The sequence below is a fragment of the Macrobrachium rosenbergii genome, chromosome 2 (assembly GCF_040412425.1).
Source record: "Macrobrachium rosenbergii isolate ZJJX-2024 chromosome 2, ASM4041242v1, whole genome shotgun sequence".
Lineage (NCBI taxonomy): Eukaryota > Metazoa > Arthropoda > Malacostraca > Decapoda > Palaemonidae > Macrobrachium > Macrobrachium rosenbergii.
Genome location: NC_089742.1, coordinates 55,330,102 through 55,349,441, shown reverse-complemented (window position 1 = coordinate 55,349,441; position 19,340 = coordinate 55,330,102). Strand labels below are relative to the sequence as shown.

Below are 19,340 nucleotides of genomic sequence, written 5' to 3'. Positions count from 1 at the left end.
GTCATGGCGTTATGTAACGCGCGCCACGTTACGTAATATGAAGCCAAGATCATCCGCGGTTCAAACAACCCATGCACTGGATGGCTGGACGGATGATTAACTCACTCTTTACGATCATAGAAGCAGGTGCGGATGAAACACCTTAAAACATAAACTTGATTCTCTGAATATCACACTCAGAAAGAAAGAGGAATAGAATTATTTTCCCGGCAATATATACAGTATACATACGAGGCAGCTATATTACTTGACAAGGGGAGAGAGAGAGAGAGGTCCTAAGTAACCTTGATAAGCAGAGAAAAGAGAGAGAGAGAGTACTGTAACTTTAATGCGGTGTGGTTTCTCTTTAATCAGGTAACCCTCAGGATATATTAATGACGATGAAAGAAATCTTGACAAGAGATTAGTCAATTTTGACCAGAAAAGTCTAATAAATTCAGCATGCGAGAAGCGTTGCGGTTTCAGGCCTCTCATTGGCTCACTCCCACATGCACAAGACACCTTTATGCTAATCAGCTGTGTCATGTCGTGTAGATCTTCCTGCATGAGTTTGTAAACACGTTCAATCCCGGTCCAAGACTCTCATAAAAGGATTTAGTGATGTGCTTATCGCGAAGCCTTGAACGTGTGAAATCAATAATTAACAAATCTACGCCCTTTGCACATTAATAAATTTTTGTTGTTAGGTAGCCTGTCTAAGTCTGTTAACATCGCCCCCCCCCCCCAGAAGAGTTTAAATAAAAGCAATACAATGAATAAACAGCTTTGCATAGAATCTTTTTATCCCTTAGAACGAACATTTATGATCCGATTTGAAGAACTTGCTTGTAAAACGGAGGCCAGTGGGATGGGCAACCTGATTCCCTTTCCTACATAGTAGAAGGAGGAATGAAGTAGAGGGCTAAGGTCATAACCCCTAAGAATGACGGATCGACCTCATATAGGACAGAAGGATGAGGGGAGACAAAGTGCTGTTTTTTTATTATTCTTTTTGAAAATGTTGGTTTGCCAGCTACAACTTGGTGTGCAGTGCTTTTTCAGCGTTTGCGTAAGTAATAGGCCTACTGATCTTGAAATGAATTTCGTTCCGTTGGCAATGTTGAACAACTTGAAAGATTTTACTTACAGAACCAACTACATAAAACGTTATCTGCGCGAGTACTAGTCTGTGGCAAAACAGTTTTCCTCTGAGTCTAGCTAGAGTAATTTTGGCTGACAACATTGATTCGCTATGCCTTTGACAGTTGCGGCAACTGTTTGACTACTCTCAATGTAAGTTTGCCGTTTGGAGCCTTACTTCTTCGCCATAAAAACTGGTCATTGCATTCTTATCAATCACAATTGAAATCAAAACCTATATAGCACCAGTTCATTTTGTCATTCTAAACATGCCATAGAAATTTAGCAGTGACAAATAGCTAACCACGCTCTCAAGGATACAGCCATTTGCTCCTTGTCCTATCAACGCCAATAACAGAACAAGAACATATTTTCTTTGATACCACCTGTCTCAAGATAGACCCAGCATCCTCAAAATATCTTCAAGAAAAAGATATTTTCCGTAAAGATTAACAAGCTTTCGTCAACAATGTCTTAGGGAACAAAACCTGGGGATAAAATTGCTGGAAATGACAACCTGTTAAATGATATAATACGTATTATCTCTCATAAGCAAAAGATAAAAAAAAAAAACTGATGCGCCGGTCACACGGCTTACGACCAGTTCCCGAACGCTAGCGACCCCTGAAACCAGCGACTTTACAGTGGGCGACAACTGAATATTTTTTGAGATGGGCAACTAGTCGTATGACCAGTGGGCTACTAATGAGGGCTCAGTCGCCCACCATCGTGCAACTATTCTGCCACTGATCGTAGGCATCGGACGACTATATAGGCGCCCACCTGTCACATTAAGTTGACGACCATCACTATTTTGACTAGTCGCCCATCACCAACTACCCAGTCTTTGACAGTCATCAGTGGTCACCACTGGACGTCGAGTTGTGGCCCATCAGTCACCAAGAGGTCGGCAACCACCCTGCTAAGCAATCGACCACACAGTACCACCACCTTCTGGCAAGTAAACATCATAAGGATGGCAGTTCCCCTTGCACCCAACCAATTTCTGCTCTTGGCACTGATGGCAGCACAACAACATGAAGATGCGATTACCTTGGCCAAGGAGAGAGGCATCGGTCTGGGACTGGGTTGAAGGTCGGCCATCAGAGGGTATGTATTATTGCACACCAGTTGCCAAATGAAACTAGAGCTGCTGTTAATCACTGTTCTGTGCCTGAGAGGTGAGTGACCAGTATTGCAACCACTCTTGAGAATGCTGGCACCAGTGAACAACCAGTGGGCAGTCGGTCACCTTGTAGTAGCTGACTACCACTGACCAGTCACCGACCAGTCTCTTATTGCAACCCACGACAGGTGCAAACAGGTCGGTGACCACTACCAACCAGTTACAACCACCAAGTCCCAAACTGGTTGGCCACATGAGCTAACGAGTAGGTGATCAACAGAAGCCTCCAACGACCTTTGTGCGACCTGTGGTCGGGGGTTAGTCGTAAACTGAGTGTGACTGGGTCTTAAACGGTTTCGGAACCTACTCAAGACAGCTAGAGGAGGCTGCTGAGGTGTTATGCACCCCACTGAATTCTCTTCGTTTATTGTATGTTTTCCATTATTTTATTCTTTGCTTATTTGTTTACTTTCTCTGTTGCGTGTGGTCAGTCCTAATTCCTCTACTTTATTATAGTTATATTTCCTAGTCACAACAGCTCTGGAATGTTCGAGAACATCGAGTGAGGCAGCTCTCTCTTTGCTATGGAATGTTCATTACGCAGGAAGATCCCCAAAACTTATCACCGTATTCTAAAACTAAAACAAACGAATGAAAATTTATGACGAAAAGAGAACTGTTCAGGATACATTCGTTAAACTTCATATACAAATAAATCTTGGATAGAGAATTTCACACGTGCCAGAATTGTCTAGCTCACTTCCTTAACTCCATGAAAGATGTTTCCTTATAATTTTGTACACAGCATATCTTGGCGCAAACACCGTAACTATTATAAAACCTTGACCTAATGTTGCTTGAGTCTGAGTTAAACTATGAGAAAGCCCTAAAACTGAGTTATTTGTCTTATGGGCATTTTTCTAGTTTGTACCAGGTGTCTCCTTCTTTTTCCAATGACAACCAAAGTTCTCATACCCTTGGAAAAAGATGCTGTTGTATTCTGTCCTTGGCAGATGCAAACGCGGGGTCCTCTTCCGAAATGGCAACATGTCCTGATCAGGATTCACCGGAGTGACCGGACCCCTAGGCAGCGAACTTTGATTTAAAAAACGAAGTTCTTTGTATTACCGGTAGACTAATGAGTTGATTTCACCCTCTTCCTAGTGCCAAGTCTCGCGCTGGCGTTGAGAACGTCTTACAAATTTCTCTAAAGCTCGGCTGAAACGTTGATAACTCTCTCTCTCTCTCTCTCTCTCTCTCTCTCTCTCTCTCTCTCTCTCTCTCTCTCTCTCTCTCTCTCTCTCTCTCTCTCTCTCTCTCTCTCTATATATATATATATATATATATATATATATATATATATATATATAAACGGTATTGTGGTTTTTACAATTACATACGTACCTGGTAAAAAGTGACCGGTAGATTTAACAAACGCAAACACACATATATATGTCATCAAATTCATTCTAATTCTGCCCAAGAAATCTTGTTTTACATTATGATAGAGTGGATATTGCAACCAGTAATTAATTAATTTTCATTTCATGTTAAATGCAGGTGTATAACTAGTTGCAGTGGTACTCAAAGCGTGTCAGTTAAAAAAGTGTGCAGCATTACCACTCTCAGACTTTGCTCTGGCGTCCTAAGTCATATGTACCTTTAGATGAGCTACCATGCTGGAATATCTGAAGTTTGTATACACATTATATATATATATATATATATATATATATATATATATATATATATATATATATATATAATGTTTAGAAATTTGAAAATAAATAAATATCAAAGGCAATGAAAACAGAGAATAAAAGGCAAAAAAAAAGGAAAAATGTTACTGGCACTTTTACCTAGGCTAACCAACGTCACACAACAAGTAGCACTATAAATTCGATGTGCAAAGCAAACGCGTAAGTCTATTCATGCATTGCAGCTAAGCTAATTCAAGAAACAAAAGAATAGCAACAGAGAGAAAGAGAGAGAGTCACTACAAGCGCGGTTTTGCAAAGACAAAAAAGTGATTTCTTTTTTTGTGCGTGGAAATGTTGGCTGATGTCAAGCGTGCCTTGCACCACGTCATTCGAGGCCTGAAGGTGCTTTTGGTTTGGCAGACGAAAATACAACGTTTGTACGAATCCACAGCTTGATGGTTTTTGCAATGTTGTTGTATTCCGCTGAAGTGGCTTCCGGGAAAATAGAACTGCAACTGAAAGTGAATGACCGGATGCGTATTAACTCAAAGGTTTTCCCATGTTTTGAAGAGGAGCCGGTGACTGGTACAGACTTATAGGCGGCATTAACACATAATTGAGTATTCATATCTTGTCGGTTTTACCGTACACTCACTTTCTTTAAATGCTATTTACTTGCATACCTAGACTCTGGGCCAGAAATGGATTTTTTTTATAATTACACCGCAATAAATCATTTCTGCGGCATCTTTTTTTTTGCAATAAAAAAAGAGAGTCTCTTGGCTAAACTATGCCTGTTAACAGAGGAAGCTTTAAATGATCCATAATATTCACGCCTAATTGTCAACAGTCTAATTTCTCTTAGAGTTTTGGCTTTCTGTCCTTACCTTCGTCAGTGGGGTTGGGCGACGGTAAAGAATCACTTTTCTGTTGACAAAATTTCATGATGAACAAATGGATTTCAATGAAGTGTTTATTAGGTTGCGAGACTGAGCCATTTGCAGACCCGGAATGTTTCCTCCTAGTGTTGTCTATTTGAACTCTGTTTCATGTGTTTTTACAGAATAAAAACATCACATTTACATATGTATATTTATATATTTTGTCAAAAACTGTTGTACATGTGGCAGAATGTTTAAAACAATCGCTCGACAAGTAAGTTTTTTCTCTCGAGTCTCGCTGTGTAGCAACGTGTTCTTCATATCCCCTTCTGCAGACAGCAACTGATGCTGCTATGAATAATGTTCTATATAACCACTGAAACTGCAGAGTGTTGCACTTCCTTTTTCATGTAGTGAGAACAGGCACGTGTAACCATCATAAAGATATCATGTTGAAATTATAAAACTCTAGAATCAATCATTTTCAGCACGCCCAGGACAGTGCTAAAGAGGCAATTGTAGCCACAAAAAGCAAAAAAAAAAAAAAAAAAAAAAAATCGCCAGTTCGTCGACACCATTTTTTTCCCTAGAGAATTCAAGGTTGAAGCAAGATACACATCACTACTGAGACAAAAAGCCTCTGATTCGACTTTGTCAAAGATCTATTATGAGCCTATGTCTGTGAAAAGTGCATAATCCAACACAATTAGGCTGCTTTCTGGTTGTGTCAGATAATACTTACATACTGGAATGAGGCTTGCCCGTCAGGGCCCTACCAACTTTAATAAGAGTTCTGGCTGACAGAGCATCATTGAGGTCAAAGGAATGTGTCCAGAACAATACCTGCTTACACAGTCTCTCATTGATTACAAACATGACAAGTTTAGTTGTATACCACTGAGTTAACATCCTTGCCTCTCTAAGATGTGGCCTAAAAGGTTTGTATCTAGCACAAGCACACCTACCTGTAGAGATCTTCATCTTTGATAAGTCATTTTGATATATGTAGTATTGCAGAAAGGATGGAAACAGCTTGACGGTAATTGCAAGCGGTCCAATATTTTACCATTGATCATCTTCACAAAACACTTGCCATTTGCGATTTGTCTAACAAAGACCCTACAAGAAAAAATACACTGCAAATTTCCCATGCGCGTTTGATCTGAATAAAGAACTTTTCCCAAGTGTATTCTCAGATTTCTAAAACATAATACTGTACCCCAGTTCAAAAAACACTACAAGATGCTAATGATGAAGTATTTGAGCAACCTGTAAGGAAGCTGTTGATGTTCACTAGTTTGAATAAAATCATCACTGTTTAAATAATACCGCCATCTATTTTTACATTAGATGGTTCTATTAGTTATGAAATTAGTCATGTCCAATGCATATTATACCTTACTTCACACTTGGTCTCAGTTTCCATTTGTAATCTTTCTCAAGTATTTTTTGCCTTCCTACTTGTCTGTTTTGCTACTTCCAGATCAACTGTTTTCTAATGCTCCTCTCCTCTCCTCCTCACACGGCCAAACCTTCTCATTACTTGAGATGTTTATTTTTTAACCTCTATAAATTACACCTCTTTGCAACTTCCACTTCCATTTTCATTTGTAAGTAAAGTACTCAAACTCTATATGTGTGGGTACTGCTTATTGCGTATAGGACACTCGAGATATTACTGAAAGGCCTTTGCTGCATCCCTTTGGCATTAAGTGGCATTACTTTTCATTTTATTTTTTAATCTCTTTCCTCTTAGTTTCTCTCCACCTGTCTGCCGCACTTTCACTTTTCAGGCAAGAGCAAATCCTTTGTGTAAGCATAGCCCTGCTGTGTAGGGTAACAGAAAGCTTAAAGATGAATAATAAAATTTTGCTCCTTTGCTAGTGGGATTCCCTAACATGCCAGTGGCTAATCAACCTCTTTCCACTTCAAGATGTTATTATTTTCTCTTTCTCTTTATTGCCCTGTAAAACCAGGTTCACAGTTTCCCTATCAGTTCAATTTTACTGAGAATATGCATGGTTCATATATTTTGCTGCAAAGTGTTTGTTCCTTTGTATTTTGAGGTTTGATTCAGTTTCTTCCACAAATTCAAATACTTTTTCATTGAAACTATACAAATTAACATATAGTGCACAAAATAAAGTATGTCTATAATTTAGCAGAATGTATATGGCTTTGATTTCTTAAACCTTTCAGTTTGTGATACAGTATCTTGATTTATTTAAATCTGGCACTGGAAATTACTTTTCTCATTTAAGAAAACTTATTCCTTACAGACCCATAAAATATAAAAACATAAAGGTTGACTGTGCTTTGTAAAACAATGCCCAAACTTCCAAAACCTTAACTAAACATAAATCTGTATCAGAAGCTACATTATAGGAATAGAACAGAATATAGAATTTAAGCCAAAGGCCAAGCAGTGGGACTTACAAGGTCAATCAGCGCCTAAACGGAAATTGGCAGTAAAAGGTTTGCAAGGTGTAACACAGAAAACCTCTCAGTTACACTATGAATCAATTGTTAAGAAAGGGTGGAAAATAAGATAGAAGAGGGAGAATATGAATGGAGGGGTTAGAGTACAGGGAATCCTTGGCATTAAATTCAACTTCAGGTGTACGTACAATACCTGGACTTGATATATCAAAATTACATAATTTTAATGTACTGTAGTCTTAACACATACGATTTGGATTTCCTTATTTTAAAACAGTGTAATAAATTTCTATAATTGTTTAACCTTGTTTATACCAAACAGCCTTAATATCCTTTCATTTCTGGGGAACTGCCATGGCATCATTAACACTGCAGCTACAGTTAGTTCATGCTACTTTAACGCAGTGTCAACATCCACACACACACACTTCTTTTCCCAAAGATCCTTGTTCTATTAAATGGCAATAAAGCAGAATGCTGTTCTTGTGAGAATTTGGTTAAGACGAGAGTATCCCCAGTGCTATGTTCTGGTGCCTTGCTTTGGTCCTATACTGCAGCTCATTTGATAGTCTATTTTTTTTTATAAATTTTCCAACGTTACTCATATCTGCTGATTCTTTTTATTTTCCACTAAATAGAATCTTGATTATCAAGTTGACTGGTCTACCGGTATTAAATTTTGGCTGTCAAGCCAAGCACTGGAGCACTTTCAGCCATTCTGAATTAAGATAGTGAAAAGAGGGAGTTGGGGTGGTTGAACAGCAATGGTAAAAAGAAGAACAAGGAAATAAAGTACAAAAGCTCTATAAGTGGAACTATAGTATGTTGAGCGTACTAGGTCAAGAGGGTGTAGGGAGGGTGAAGCAGCAATGCCAAACATACTTTCCTCATTATGCGATTTGGCACTTAGAGACCTCCTTGTGATTCTTTAAAAGAAGACTTTATATGAGAAACACACCTAATAATAATTGAGAGTAATTTTGTGACTAAATATTGCTAGAAATAGAATGTGAAAATATTAAGACAATGTGACACATTCTTTCCTCATATGGTTTCAAATCTGCATTTACCCTAAGGGGATGGTGAGGAGGAAAATAATTATAGCTTTGGGTCAGCAGCCCTGGGTTAATCCTTTTCATTAAAGGACATTCATAATTTACTATTGAGAAAACTTTGGAAATATGAAAAATATAAGAAAAAAATCCCCCTGCACAAAAAAAAAAAAAATGACCATCACAAACAAAGAGAAAGATGTAGATTATGAGAGGAAACATTCCAAAATTATGAATTACATGACTTAATATTATCATTCCTTATAAGGAAAGAAGTGCTAATAGGAATTCATACATATTTGCATTTGGTTTATCACATACAGTATCTTCATGTCTGATAATAACTTACCATTTTCAAAAGAAGTGCAAATTCTAAACTCTTGTCGTCTATAAGAAAAAGAAAACAAGTAAACACCACAGAGGATTAAAACAGATCAAGATTGAAGGAGAGGTATCCATTATCCATGAGTTTCCTTCAAGAGACTGAAATATGTCAACAGTGTAAGGTGATTGAGGGGCCCCATTTTTGGCTGACTTCGTTGGTTCACCTACAGGAGAAATCCCCATAGTTGCACTAAAGAAGTAACAGATAAGCACTAACAGACAAGAACACTGAATAAAGTGAGAACATAAGTAAAAAGGCTAAGAAGTGGATGTAGCTAGGGGTTGAAGAGATGCTTCAAACATCCTTTATTAATGCCTACAGTGCACCGCAAAACTATAAGCGCATTGGCAATGCCACCCCACTATACGGGTTAACAAGCTGATACCTTCAATCTTGTTTTAGAAGAATAATAAAAGCTCCAATCTACTTATGTGTGCAAAACTCTTCATGTGCATGTGTTATTTAGTATCGTATAGTGTACTTCAAATTTAAATTAATCCAAAGGAAATTGTACTGCACTGGATGGGAATTCAGGTAGGCAGTGCATAAGACCTGTAAAGAGAAAATTAGCCCTTTAAACATTAAAATAATGACGACGACTTTCTAATAAGGCTCTTCAACTTTGATTCGACCATAGACTTCAGAACTTTAACTCTTCATCATATAATAACAGACATGTAATTTAGGTCCCAATGCATAACCAAACAAATTACTCATTCTGAAGATTCACTTCAAAATTACTTCGCCACTGGCTATCAGAGTTCTAGAATTAGAAAAGGGAATTGAAATAAGAGCCAGTTTTCACCTTGTAAATTTCATTAACCATGAAAAATAACACCTACAAACATATCAAAATAAGAGGCAAATTTTTATAATACTCATTTGACAATAAGATTACTTGAAAGAAATCAAATAATTTTTAAGCATTGGAAATTAAACATTCCAATCAGCCCTTGCAACTTAGTTCTTTTTATGCTCAACATCTGAGTGCAATCGCATCACTTCCTTTGCCATTGGTCCATACAGCAATTTTCCAGTTTCATCAAAGAAGTTCTCAACAGTCAGAACAATGTGAGCTTCTTTGGCTTTCCCTGTTTTGCCTATTTTCTGTGACAAGCGGAGGTGGTATTTGTTGTCAAATCTGAAAAAAACATCCTGAGTTAAATATCAAACCTGATTTTGTTAGTCATCAATGATGCTCTACTTTGATATGCTACTTCAGTCGCCTAAAAAAAAGTAAAAAAAGTAAATTATGAATACTCAAAATAACAGCAACAGAAATATAAATAATTCAGTGGGATTTAATAGCCAATTACTGTACTTGGTCCTCTTTCAGTGAGATTAACTTGCCTTTTAAGAGATGAGGATGCATGCCAGACATCATCTGGATCAATGCCTGCAACATCCTTATTAAGGGCAGTGCAGAAGATTCCTCTTTCCAAATACGTTGTGTACCATGTAAGTATTCCCATCATGATGAAGTATGATATTACGCAAACACACATCACTGTTCTGGAAGGCAAAATTATCAACATAACATACCAGAATTATTGACCTTAGATTAATTACCTTGGGTATATTATTCACCTTATATGACATCCAATTGCTCCAAGATATAACACACCATACCTGACATGGGTTTTGTTCTATCTTAATACAACATAACATTGCAAATTCTGGTAACAGCTCTCAAATATCGCAATTAAAAGAGAAAATTATGATTGTACTGTATATTTTTAATTTTTTTGCGGTGACCTGACATTGTACTACACATCCAGCAATCTACAGTATAAAACAGTGTGTTCTCTGTTTAATCTTTTTAAAGATCACCTATTCTTTAATGGAGAATGGGCCAAGGGGATCCAAGTACTGTATACGGGTGTTAGTGAACTTGTTTACGTACTTCTAAAAAATGGATTCCATAATTACACAGTTATGTACAGAACCCAAGAAAAAGGAAAAAGAGAGAGAGAGAGAGAGAGAGAACACAAGGAATAAATGACTGAACTTGCTTTCAGTAGGGAAAAACACAAACTGTACAGCACTGAGTACACCAGCAATCTTATGACTGGAAAACATTAAAAGAATTAGAACAGAACCTTTGGGCAAGGATGAAACTTTGTAATGCTGAGGTTGCCAAACCAAGATGATGACAAAATACTAGCTGTTATCTGTCTCTAAAGCAGAGTAATTAATTCACTTTCTCCAAACATGGTTTGGAAAATCAGGCTTATTTCAAACTCTGACTGATATCAGGAGATAAAATTTTAACACTGCTTCCAAAGATACAATTTTTTGCAGAACAAAATGAACAGCTCTTTGTATGCAAATTTGATAAATTTACTTACTATAAACAGTGACATTTGTAAAATATGGAATGCAAAATCATTATGACAACATTAAGTGTTTAAACTAAATTCATCAAAGGATTAACAATATCAGAATTCACAAAAAGAAAAACGTTAACTATGGAGTATTTTAAATCTGCTAGCGATATCTTATGTAATGAAATGTGTAAAATTCTATCAACCCACTTCAACTGAATCTTCATTAAACCAAACTATGTTGTAATATACAGTATATAACAGCAACAATATCGCTGATAATAAAATTACTTACCTAGACTGGGGGAAGGGATATAACCAGTCCCAAAGCAGCGCAAAAATGGAAAACCCAACAGCTACTGTAGAGATAATTAGCCTTCCATCCAAAAGTTTGTGACTTTCGACATAACTAAACCGAGTAAGCAGCACCTTGAAAACAAAAGAATGACAATTTTTATTTACGCCAACAAAATAAAACTTCTATAACTCTACGTACAAATAAATCTAATCCTTCGGGCCAGCCCTAGGAGAGCTGTTAATCAGCTCAGTGGTCTGGTTAAACTAAGATATACTTAACTTAATTGAAGCCCTAAGGCATGAATTTTTGAAATATGAGATAAACAAGACCACTTTTTGATGATTTATCAGACTACTGTTGAAAATAGCAATTATTCCAACTGAAAAACATTAAGTTTTTATGCAAATAAACAAATTGTTTTGTCTTTAACTTGAGCAAATAAAAAATTGAGATCAACATCATAAACATATTCATGCCACTTTTTCTTTTAAGGAGTTAAAGACATGAAATGAGTTCTCTCCACTTACTGCTGTCTAAGACATGAAATGAGTTCTCTCCACTTACTGGTGTCTAAGGCACTTTCTGCCAGAATTCCCATCAGGTCTAAGTCATAATTTATCTATGCCCTTTCACCGTGATTTCCTACACTCTCCTGTAGGTCTCTTCTCTTTGTCATGCTATGCCTTTCTAACTCTTTATTCTTTTCTAATAAGCAAGTCTTTAATATTCAATTAGGCTTTTTTTGTTTCTGATTCCTCAACTTCATACTGTTCAAACCTTCTCAATTGCTCATATCTCAAGTCTAATCTTCACCTGCTTGACAAATTTCTGCCCCATCCTCATTATGATCACCCCATTGCTCTTTGGTCATGAATCTTAGCATTCTCCAGTTACACCCATCAAAAAGCAATTGAAAAATCACAAAAAAGTTACCACATATCTGTAGAGAAGGATGAACAGTTATGTAGAAACTGCATTACCACTGTCGTCATCAATGCTGCTCGATGCAATACATGATCAATATCAGTTCAGTACAGTACAGTACTACTATCATGATTATCATTACTCCCTTTGTTATCTCAACTTCAAATATATCAAATCAAAACTAAAGAGAATCTACAGCATTTACTGACACTAATAACAAAGAAAAACACTGCAATAGCTTGTGACACTCAAACAAAAGAAATACCTTTGTGTGAGATCATGTGTGTGCAGTCATAACAAGTAGCAAACCACACACTTCCTTATTTGTAGTTTCATAAAGTAACTTCAGCTGACCAGTAAGTCCCATTTCTGGACTCACATGGCTGGCCTGAAAGATTTGTTCTTAAACAATGGGTGGAAACTGGAGGAAAATAAAATTGCTAAAGTTGGACAGCTTTGTATGAAAGCACTAAAATGACCAGACGAAAAGTAAACGGCACAAGCAATGCAGTTGATCTGAAGAGATGCTGCAAATAACCTTAGTAATATCATACCCCACACAAGGCTTACATTTAAAGACACCATAAACTCAAAATAGCTAACCTAATATACCTCTCACATAACATTTTAAGGGACCATAAACTCAAAATAGCTACTTTATATACCTCTCACACGCACAATTGTTTTCTTTCACAGAAAACTAAAACTGATACATGGCATCAGAGTACTTTTTATGATTAAATAGGGTGATTCTGCACAGTAAAATAAAGCTCTACTATAATAAGATCTGCAGAACAGTAACCACCAGCCTTCCTTATTGGTGACGGAAGTTCGATAGTCTTTGTACAATTATTTACTTCTGATTTGGCAATCAAGTTATCAATTTAAAATCATCCCTACGGTGACTTCAAATTCTTAAATTTTAAAGCACTGGACTTCACCAAGATGAAACACATTTAATGTACCAAAGAAATTTTGGCAAATATAACAATGCACTACATATGTTGTATGGGAGCAGAATAACCAACTAGTGATCAAGTGTGACCCTGAATTTTATGCCAAAGGTGTAGGGTAATCAAACCCTTTTCAAAACATCAAAAACTCATTAGTGATGCTTATATGAACTAGCTAACATTATTTTTCTCCCCTTTGTTTGGTGAAACATGAACAGCTAATATTCTAATTTTTGTACCTTACACTACATAATGTATCAAAAGAAAAAGTTACATCCATACAAACAAACTTAAAATAAACATAAGATCAATCTATGTAATGAAAAAAAATATTGGAAATATGATAATAGCTGTAATTACTGCTCATTTACAAACTTACATCTTTAACTGCATCATCCAATGCATTTTTTAGAGCGTTTCCATCCCATTTGTTAACCTTTGGTGGATTTTCTTCCATGACCTGAAAACAGAAGACAATCATTTGATATGAAAAAATTTACACTATAAACAAGAACCTGCTGTTTATGTGTATATCATACTGTGCACAGTTACTTTCAAACAGACAACATTTCTCAAACTAATACACAAGTGGCTCTACCAGATGCTTCATAAAACCATGATCAAGCATTAAACAGAGTAAACTGAACAAAAGTATTATTAGGTGCTGAATTCAGTAATGCATCCTTAACAGAGCCTTATAGGAACCAAATATTTGTTAACACAAATACTGTATCTGTAATTTGTTAAGCACTCTTAATCTCATCGGAAAGCCCCCACAACAACTGTTGTCATCCTACAACACCAAAAGCAAAACCTAGAAGTTTATCCCATAATGCAATTGTGTTGCTAAGCTCTTGAGAATGAAGGCATGTCAGACAGGCCTTGGCTTAGCACTTAATGAACTGCATAATTATCCTTGAACTCAAACAGGGAGGTGATCACTAACGAGGGAGGAATGGCCAAACCTCCTACTACAAGCAAGACATCACAATATTCCATACAATACTTCTCCTTCCTGCTGGTACAGTCTTCCAGACTTAAAAGTTGATCCAGGCACTGGTCACCCAAATTGCATCTTCCTAAAGATGCTAAGGAGAGGCTGTTCCAGCAAGTATTCAAATATACAACTGAACTAGCATAGAGGTAAAATGTCTACACTTCAAATATATTTCACAACCATTAGTCTAAATTCCTGCTTGGCAAGCTTGACTCCACTACTTTTAATGTCAATCTCCACTTCTTTACTTTGAAGCCATCCAGTAGTTTTGGCCTTTAGTATGTTCTGCCCAAATTGAGTACAGTACAGGTTAGCTCCAAATCATTTATACTGTACCGTATATCTTTGCTCCATACTAGGACCTGTTCTGTTCACATTAAAACCCATTAAGAACATCAAATATTGTCAAGATAATTTGCACTTTTCCTAGACATACAAACCTATAAGTCCTTCAGCAATAGCTGGTCAAGGTGCTGAAGTTTGGTGACAAGGTAATTACTTTAACTAGTGGCAGATGAATGAGGTAATGGGGGAACTACCCATCCACTTACTCATAGGCTTCACTTTTTCCTTTAGCGAGAAGGGCAATTTATGCAGGTATGGTTTAAAGTGAAATTACGATAAAGCACTTCAGGTTTGCATATTTAGGAAAAATGCTAATTACCTTAAAATATTCAGTTTGTTCCCACAATACAAACTTTTCTCTTTATACGGTGACTAATAGGCAAGTGGCACTGTCCAAAGCTAATGACTGGAGTTAATCTCCCAGCTAGAAATGTAAGCTTCCCAGCCACATATGTGAGCACAGTAAGGACTTCTGTAAACCCTGTGAGATGGGAAGACCAGCTCAGAATTTCAGCACAACACTTAAGAATTTCTGATAAATATGCTCTACAACTGTAACCCCCTAGTTAATTAAAAATGGGACAGTGGGTTTAACATGCATCTGGTTCAACCAGCGAGAATACAAGTGTATGCTGCTGGGTGAAAGATGATAAGAGGGAAAGACTACTACAGTAGTCATCTTTCTTACGTCCAAACTTTCACCACCGTAAACCTTAAGTGAGATATGGTTCTGTCCAAACAAACCTTGGGCAGCTAAACAACATGTAGAACAGCCACTGCAGGTCCTAAGGAGTGTATCGATGGAATTGTGGGTGACATCCCTCAGGCTGCAATAGATGAACAGGTGGTCTGGTATGACCAAACACTGCTCTCAGTAGCTGTTATACTGAGGAGTTCAGGCAGAAAGAGCTAAGGTGGTTTGGCAATGCCAAACACCACTCTCAGTACTTGTGATAAAAAGAGGTTCCTCCTTGATGACACAAATGGAACAAAGCCCTGACTTTCTGAGTTGAATCCTGCACAGGTAGTACCATAAAACTTAGAGCTGGAAGTAACAACATCTTGTCTTGATCATCATCTTAAGTCTCAATGCAAGGGGATTGGGAAACTCATATCTCTTATCAAGAGCTGACAGGTTTTGTTTTCACCACAGTTCATGAATGATTAAGAATGAGAGGGATCCCCATCCCTCTCAGTGTTGCTGTAAGCTGACCCTTTGGCTGTCAGGAAAATAGTCTTGAGTGTAACATCTCAGTCTGTAGCCTTCCTCAACATTCATAAGGTAACTGGGAGAGACTCCAAAGGACAAGACTCACATCTCACTCTGGAGGTTTGAGTTTGCAACACAGACAAGACTATTCAAAGCTCCTCAACAGCATGGAAACCTATACTGAGGCAGAGAGGACCAAACCTAAAAGACCTGAGAGAAGGCTAAAGGTTAAGCAGTAGCCCTTAATCACAGAAAAAAGGGAAACTTACTTTGGCAGAGGTAGACTAGACGCTGCAATTGGGTAAATAGTGTCTCTAGCCACAACATACACTTTTGACATCACCAACCCCTTCCTGGTACATACCTGAAGTATATACAGATCAAAGGGAGGATGGGTGTATATCATCCCAGTACACTAATATGAAATTCTCAAATCACTCCACTGATAAATGATCATAAAAAAGCTTTTGGTTTTTGTCTTTTCAGTTTTGTATATTTGCTAATATTTTCACTGAAGGGGAACACTACGTATAAGACTCCAGTATGTCAACACCCAAGTGATTCCCCCTCCAAAGTGGTAAACAATACACTTACATGGCGAAAGGTTTCCTGACCTTTACCTTTACATGCATTACTTCATGTGTATGAATAATTTGTGACTTGGATGTTGGAACTTGGTAAAGTATGTAAATAGAGCATAGAATTTACTGCTGCGCAAACTTTGATGTTTATATGACTAAATGTTATAACTATATTTTTACAGTTGAATTTCCTTTCAACTAATTAAGGACAAACCCTAGATTAGGTTACAATGCATCCATTTCACCAGTTTGATAAATGTAAAGGAGAGGCCACACAAAGATATCAACAATAAATATATATAGTTCCTTGACTGAAGACTATGGAAAAGGGTGTACATAATGCAGTGTAGGCGAGATAATTTAAGAAATTCACGAAGATTACGGAAATTTTGCATCTTTTGTTTTTATTTTGTTTTCATCCCAACGGGGTAGCACATAACCCCTTTTTAGTACCAGCCTCTCAGGGATGAATGTAGAAATACAAACCAAAGGCAGTAAATTTCTCTTTTTGATAATTTCTCAAATTATCTCACAGCTACTATATTATTACACCCATTTCTCTATTGCTCAGTCAAAAAATTAGATTAGGCTAATACACGATGTCTTCATGCGGCCATCTCCTTTACATTTACCACGTTTCCCTGCTTTGCTTCCAAAAAACCCTGGTCCCCCACTACGGTAATCCACTACTGTTAGACACGAGGGTACAGTTATCCGCTAAAACAGGTAGGCTAGGCCTACCCTAGTGGTTTGCCAGCAAATAGTCTATAACTATATACTGAAGGTAAAAGCCTATAAGTAGAGCATTAGAAATGAAACAACAAAAAAATTATTGGCAGTCATGCATTTTTACCAGATTTTAACTACTCTAGCAATCTAATCATACAAATAAGCCTATTCGCAGCACAGGTCTTGGAAAATAGAATATGGGTACTACCCTATAGGCTCTAAGTAGCCTCAATACAAAAGATAAACATTGTTTGGTAAATCAATAATGGTATAAAAAATAAATTCGAGGATGATTTAATGGAAAATCGCATACTGTACGTTTTTCGTAGACTAACTTTAATCTACCATAGGCTAACAAATGACAGCCTAGGCCTAGAGACACTAGGCTAACTATTGTAAGGGCATAAACGAGAAATGACTAGGCCTACATAGAAGACCTCTCTTTACGCCAAAATTAGCAGTGGCAACAAACCATTAATTCCAGCGGCATAAAATGGTTTGATAACTAACTTATCATGTTAAAATAACCGATAGCCTAAAAATACCGCAGACCTTTCAACAGCTTAAATTACAGCTACGAGAAGGTCCAGCTTTACGCAAAACTGCACTCGGTTAAAAAGTTCATACTCTTATCCGGTGTGTAAATTCCTGAGTCTCGTTTCAACTAGACAAACTGATTTGCTCTCACCGATGCTCCCTTGTCTGACATTTCCTTTGTGAATAAATAATTCAAGCACAGCTGTTTGTTACTAAAGCGACCAGAGTACTCGGTTCGGTGTGCGCGGCTCAACGATGACGTGCAAGTTGCGTTCAGTGGTCTGCAGTGACAATTTTTCCCTGATTGGGCATTGACTAGCACGTAGAAAACAATTTTCATAGCAAACTATTGATTCAGATGTTTCAAATAAAAATAGTAGTTCCTATATATTAATAAATATTTAAGATTTTCGATAATGGTGCTGATTCCGCACATTTTACTTCAGCCGACAGACTTATTTACATATCCTTTGTAAATGTACTGAACGAGGCTTCAGCTGTCATTTCTTTTCTATGCCATATTTTGCTTAATTCACGTAAAATCTTCGTTGCCATCGTTTAATTCATCGTAACCTCTTAAAATTTCAAAGATAATCATTACACTTTAAACAAAGATTAAGCGAAATTTACTTAGGTGAGCATCCGTAACGAGTTATCCGTGATAAATTCTGATATCCAGTTTACAGTACAACCCAACCTAAGAGCCCAAATTTTTGTCTTGATATCGAAGAAACGGCCGCTAAAATAGAGTTTTTTTGGGGGGGGGCCAGGTATTTGTAGCACAGTAAGTATTCATGACAATGGAAAATTATTCATTTGTTTCTTACTGATTACTCACCAATGATTTGTAGTAAAAGAGTCTCAGTTTGGCTATTTAAATGCCTTATTGGTAAATAATCAAAGTGCTTTTTTTTGATAAAATAAACATTTTTTATTTTGTTCAATGACACTTCATTGTAACTATTAAGCGATCTAGTTAATAACTGCATGGTTGACCTCCTATAAATTAACATGGAACATGTTGCCGGCTGTCGATTATCATTGGTCATCATTGTAACCAATAGCAGTACCTTACGTACTGTACAATCACAATTAAGAGATAAATAATGATACTACGTGTCTTTTTCTGTTTCTTTCCTTTTTCACTATGTACAGTATATCCTCACAGGATTCAAAGTCGTGTTGCCAAACACAGACATAACCTAAAATGGAATTATGCGATTGATCGTTTATTTCGGCTTAGTGCAGCAACACATACATACATACTTACATACATACATACATACATACATACATACATACATACATAGAGGAACCAGAATTCAATACTATGGCGGGTAAACGACTTAGGTAAATTTTCTGAAAATCTGTTGTGTCCCCGGTGACCTAAGCAGTAAATTGTGTACCTCGCGATTATACATACGTACATACACAGAGGAACCAGAATTCAATACTATGGCGGGTAAACGACTTAGGTAAATTTTCTAAAAATTTATTGTGTCCCCGGTGACCTAAGCAGTGAATTGTGTACCTCGCGTTTAGCAGAACTGGGCGAGTTACATTCTGGACGGAAAGAGCCAAGAACTGACACCTACTTGAACCATCTCCTCAAAGGTGAAAAGGGGTATGGATTTTGCAGATACAGGGTGTAAATGGAATACACAGATCTAGAGAAAATTATGATAGAACTGATAGAGAGGCAACATGGAGAATGTTCAGGAGATATGGAAGAAAGGATAA

At 37.1% G+C, this 19,340-nt stretch overlaps 1 protein-coding gene across 3 annotated transcripts; it reads right to left on the bottom strand.

Annotated features, from left to right (window-relative positions):
* Positions 1-9,500: 9,500 nt before the first annotated feature.
* Positions 9,501-17,906, bottom strand: Spase25 (Signal peptidase complex subunit Spase25). 3 transcript variants are annotated; one of them, XM_067118683.1, is made up of 5 exons: positions 17,752-17,906; positions 13,581-13,661; positions 11,322-11,455; positions 10,053-10,214; positions 9,501-9,843 (listed from the first exon to the last, which is right to left on the bottom strand). In XM_067118683.1, exons 1-5 carry the CDS (start codon positions 17,770-17,772, stop codon positions 9,663-9,665), a joined length of 579 nt encoding a protein of 192 aa, XP_066974784.1. In that variant the 5' UTR covers positions 17,773-17,906; the 3' UTR covers positions 9,501-9,662. The 3 variants fall into 3 exon arrangements, with proteins under 3 accessions (XP_066974784.1, XP_066974789.1, XP_066974797.1); XM_067118688.1 differs by having other exon boundaries at positions 17,691-17,855; XM_067118696.1 differs by lacking the exon at positions 17,752-17,906 and adding an exon at positions 17,616-17,639.
* Between the last annotated feature and the right edge of the window lie 1,434 nt (positions 17,907-19,340).

Bases quoted from the DNA above. Each gene is read 5' to 3' on its own strand.
- Spase25 (XM_067118683.1), bottom strand. From the start codon at position 17,772: ATGTCAGACAAGGGAGCATCG. The intron at 13,662-17,751 runs GTGAGAGCAAAT...TTCTGTTTTCAG, and splicing joins TGTCAGACAAGGGAGCATCG to GTCATGGAAGAAAATCCACC. The intron at 11,456-13,580 runs GTAAGTTTGTAA...TTTGTTTTCAAG, and splicing joins TGGATGATGCAGTTAAAGAT to GTGCTGCTTACTCGGTTTAG.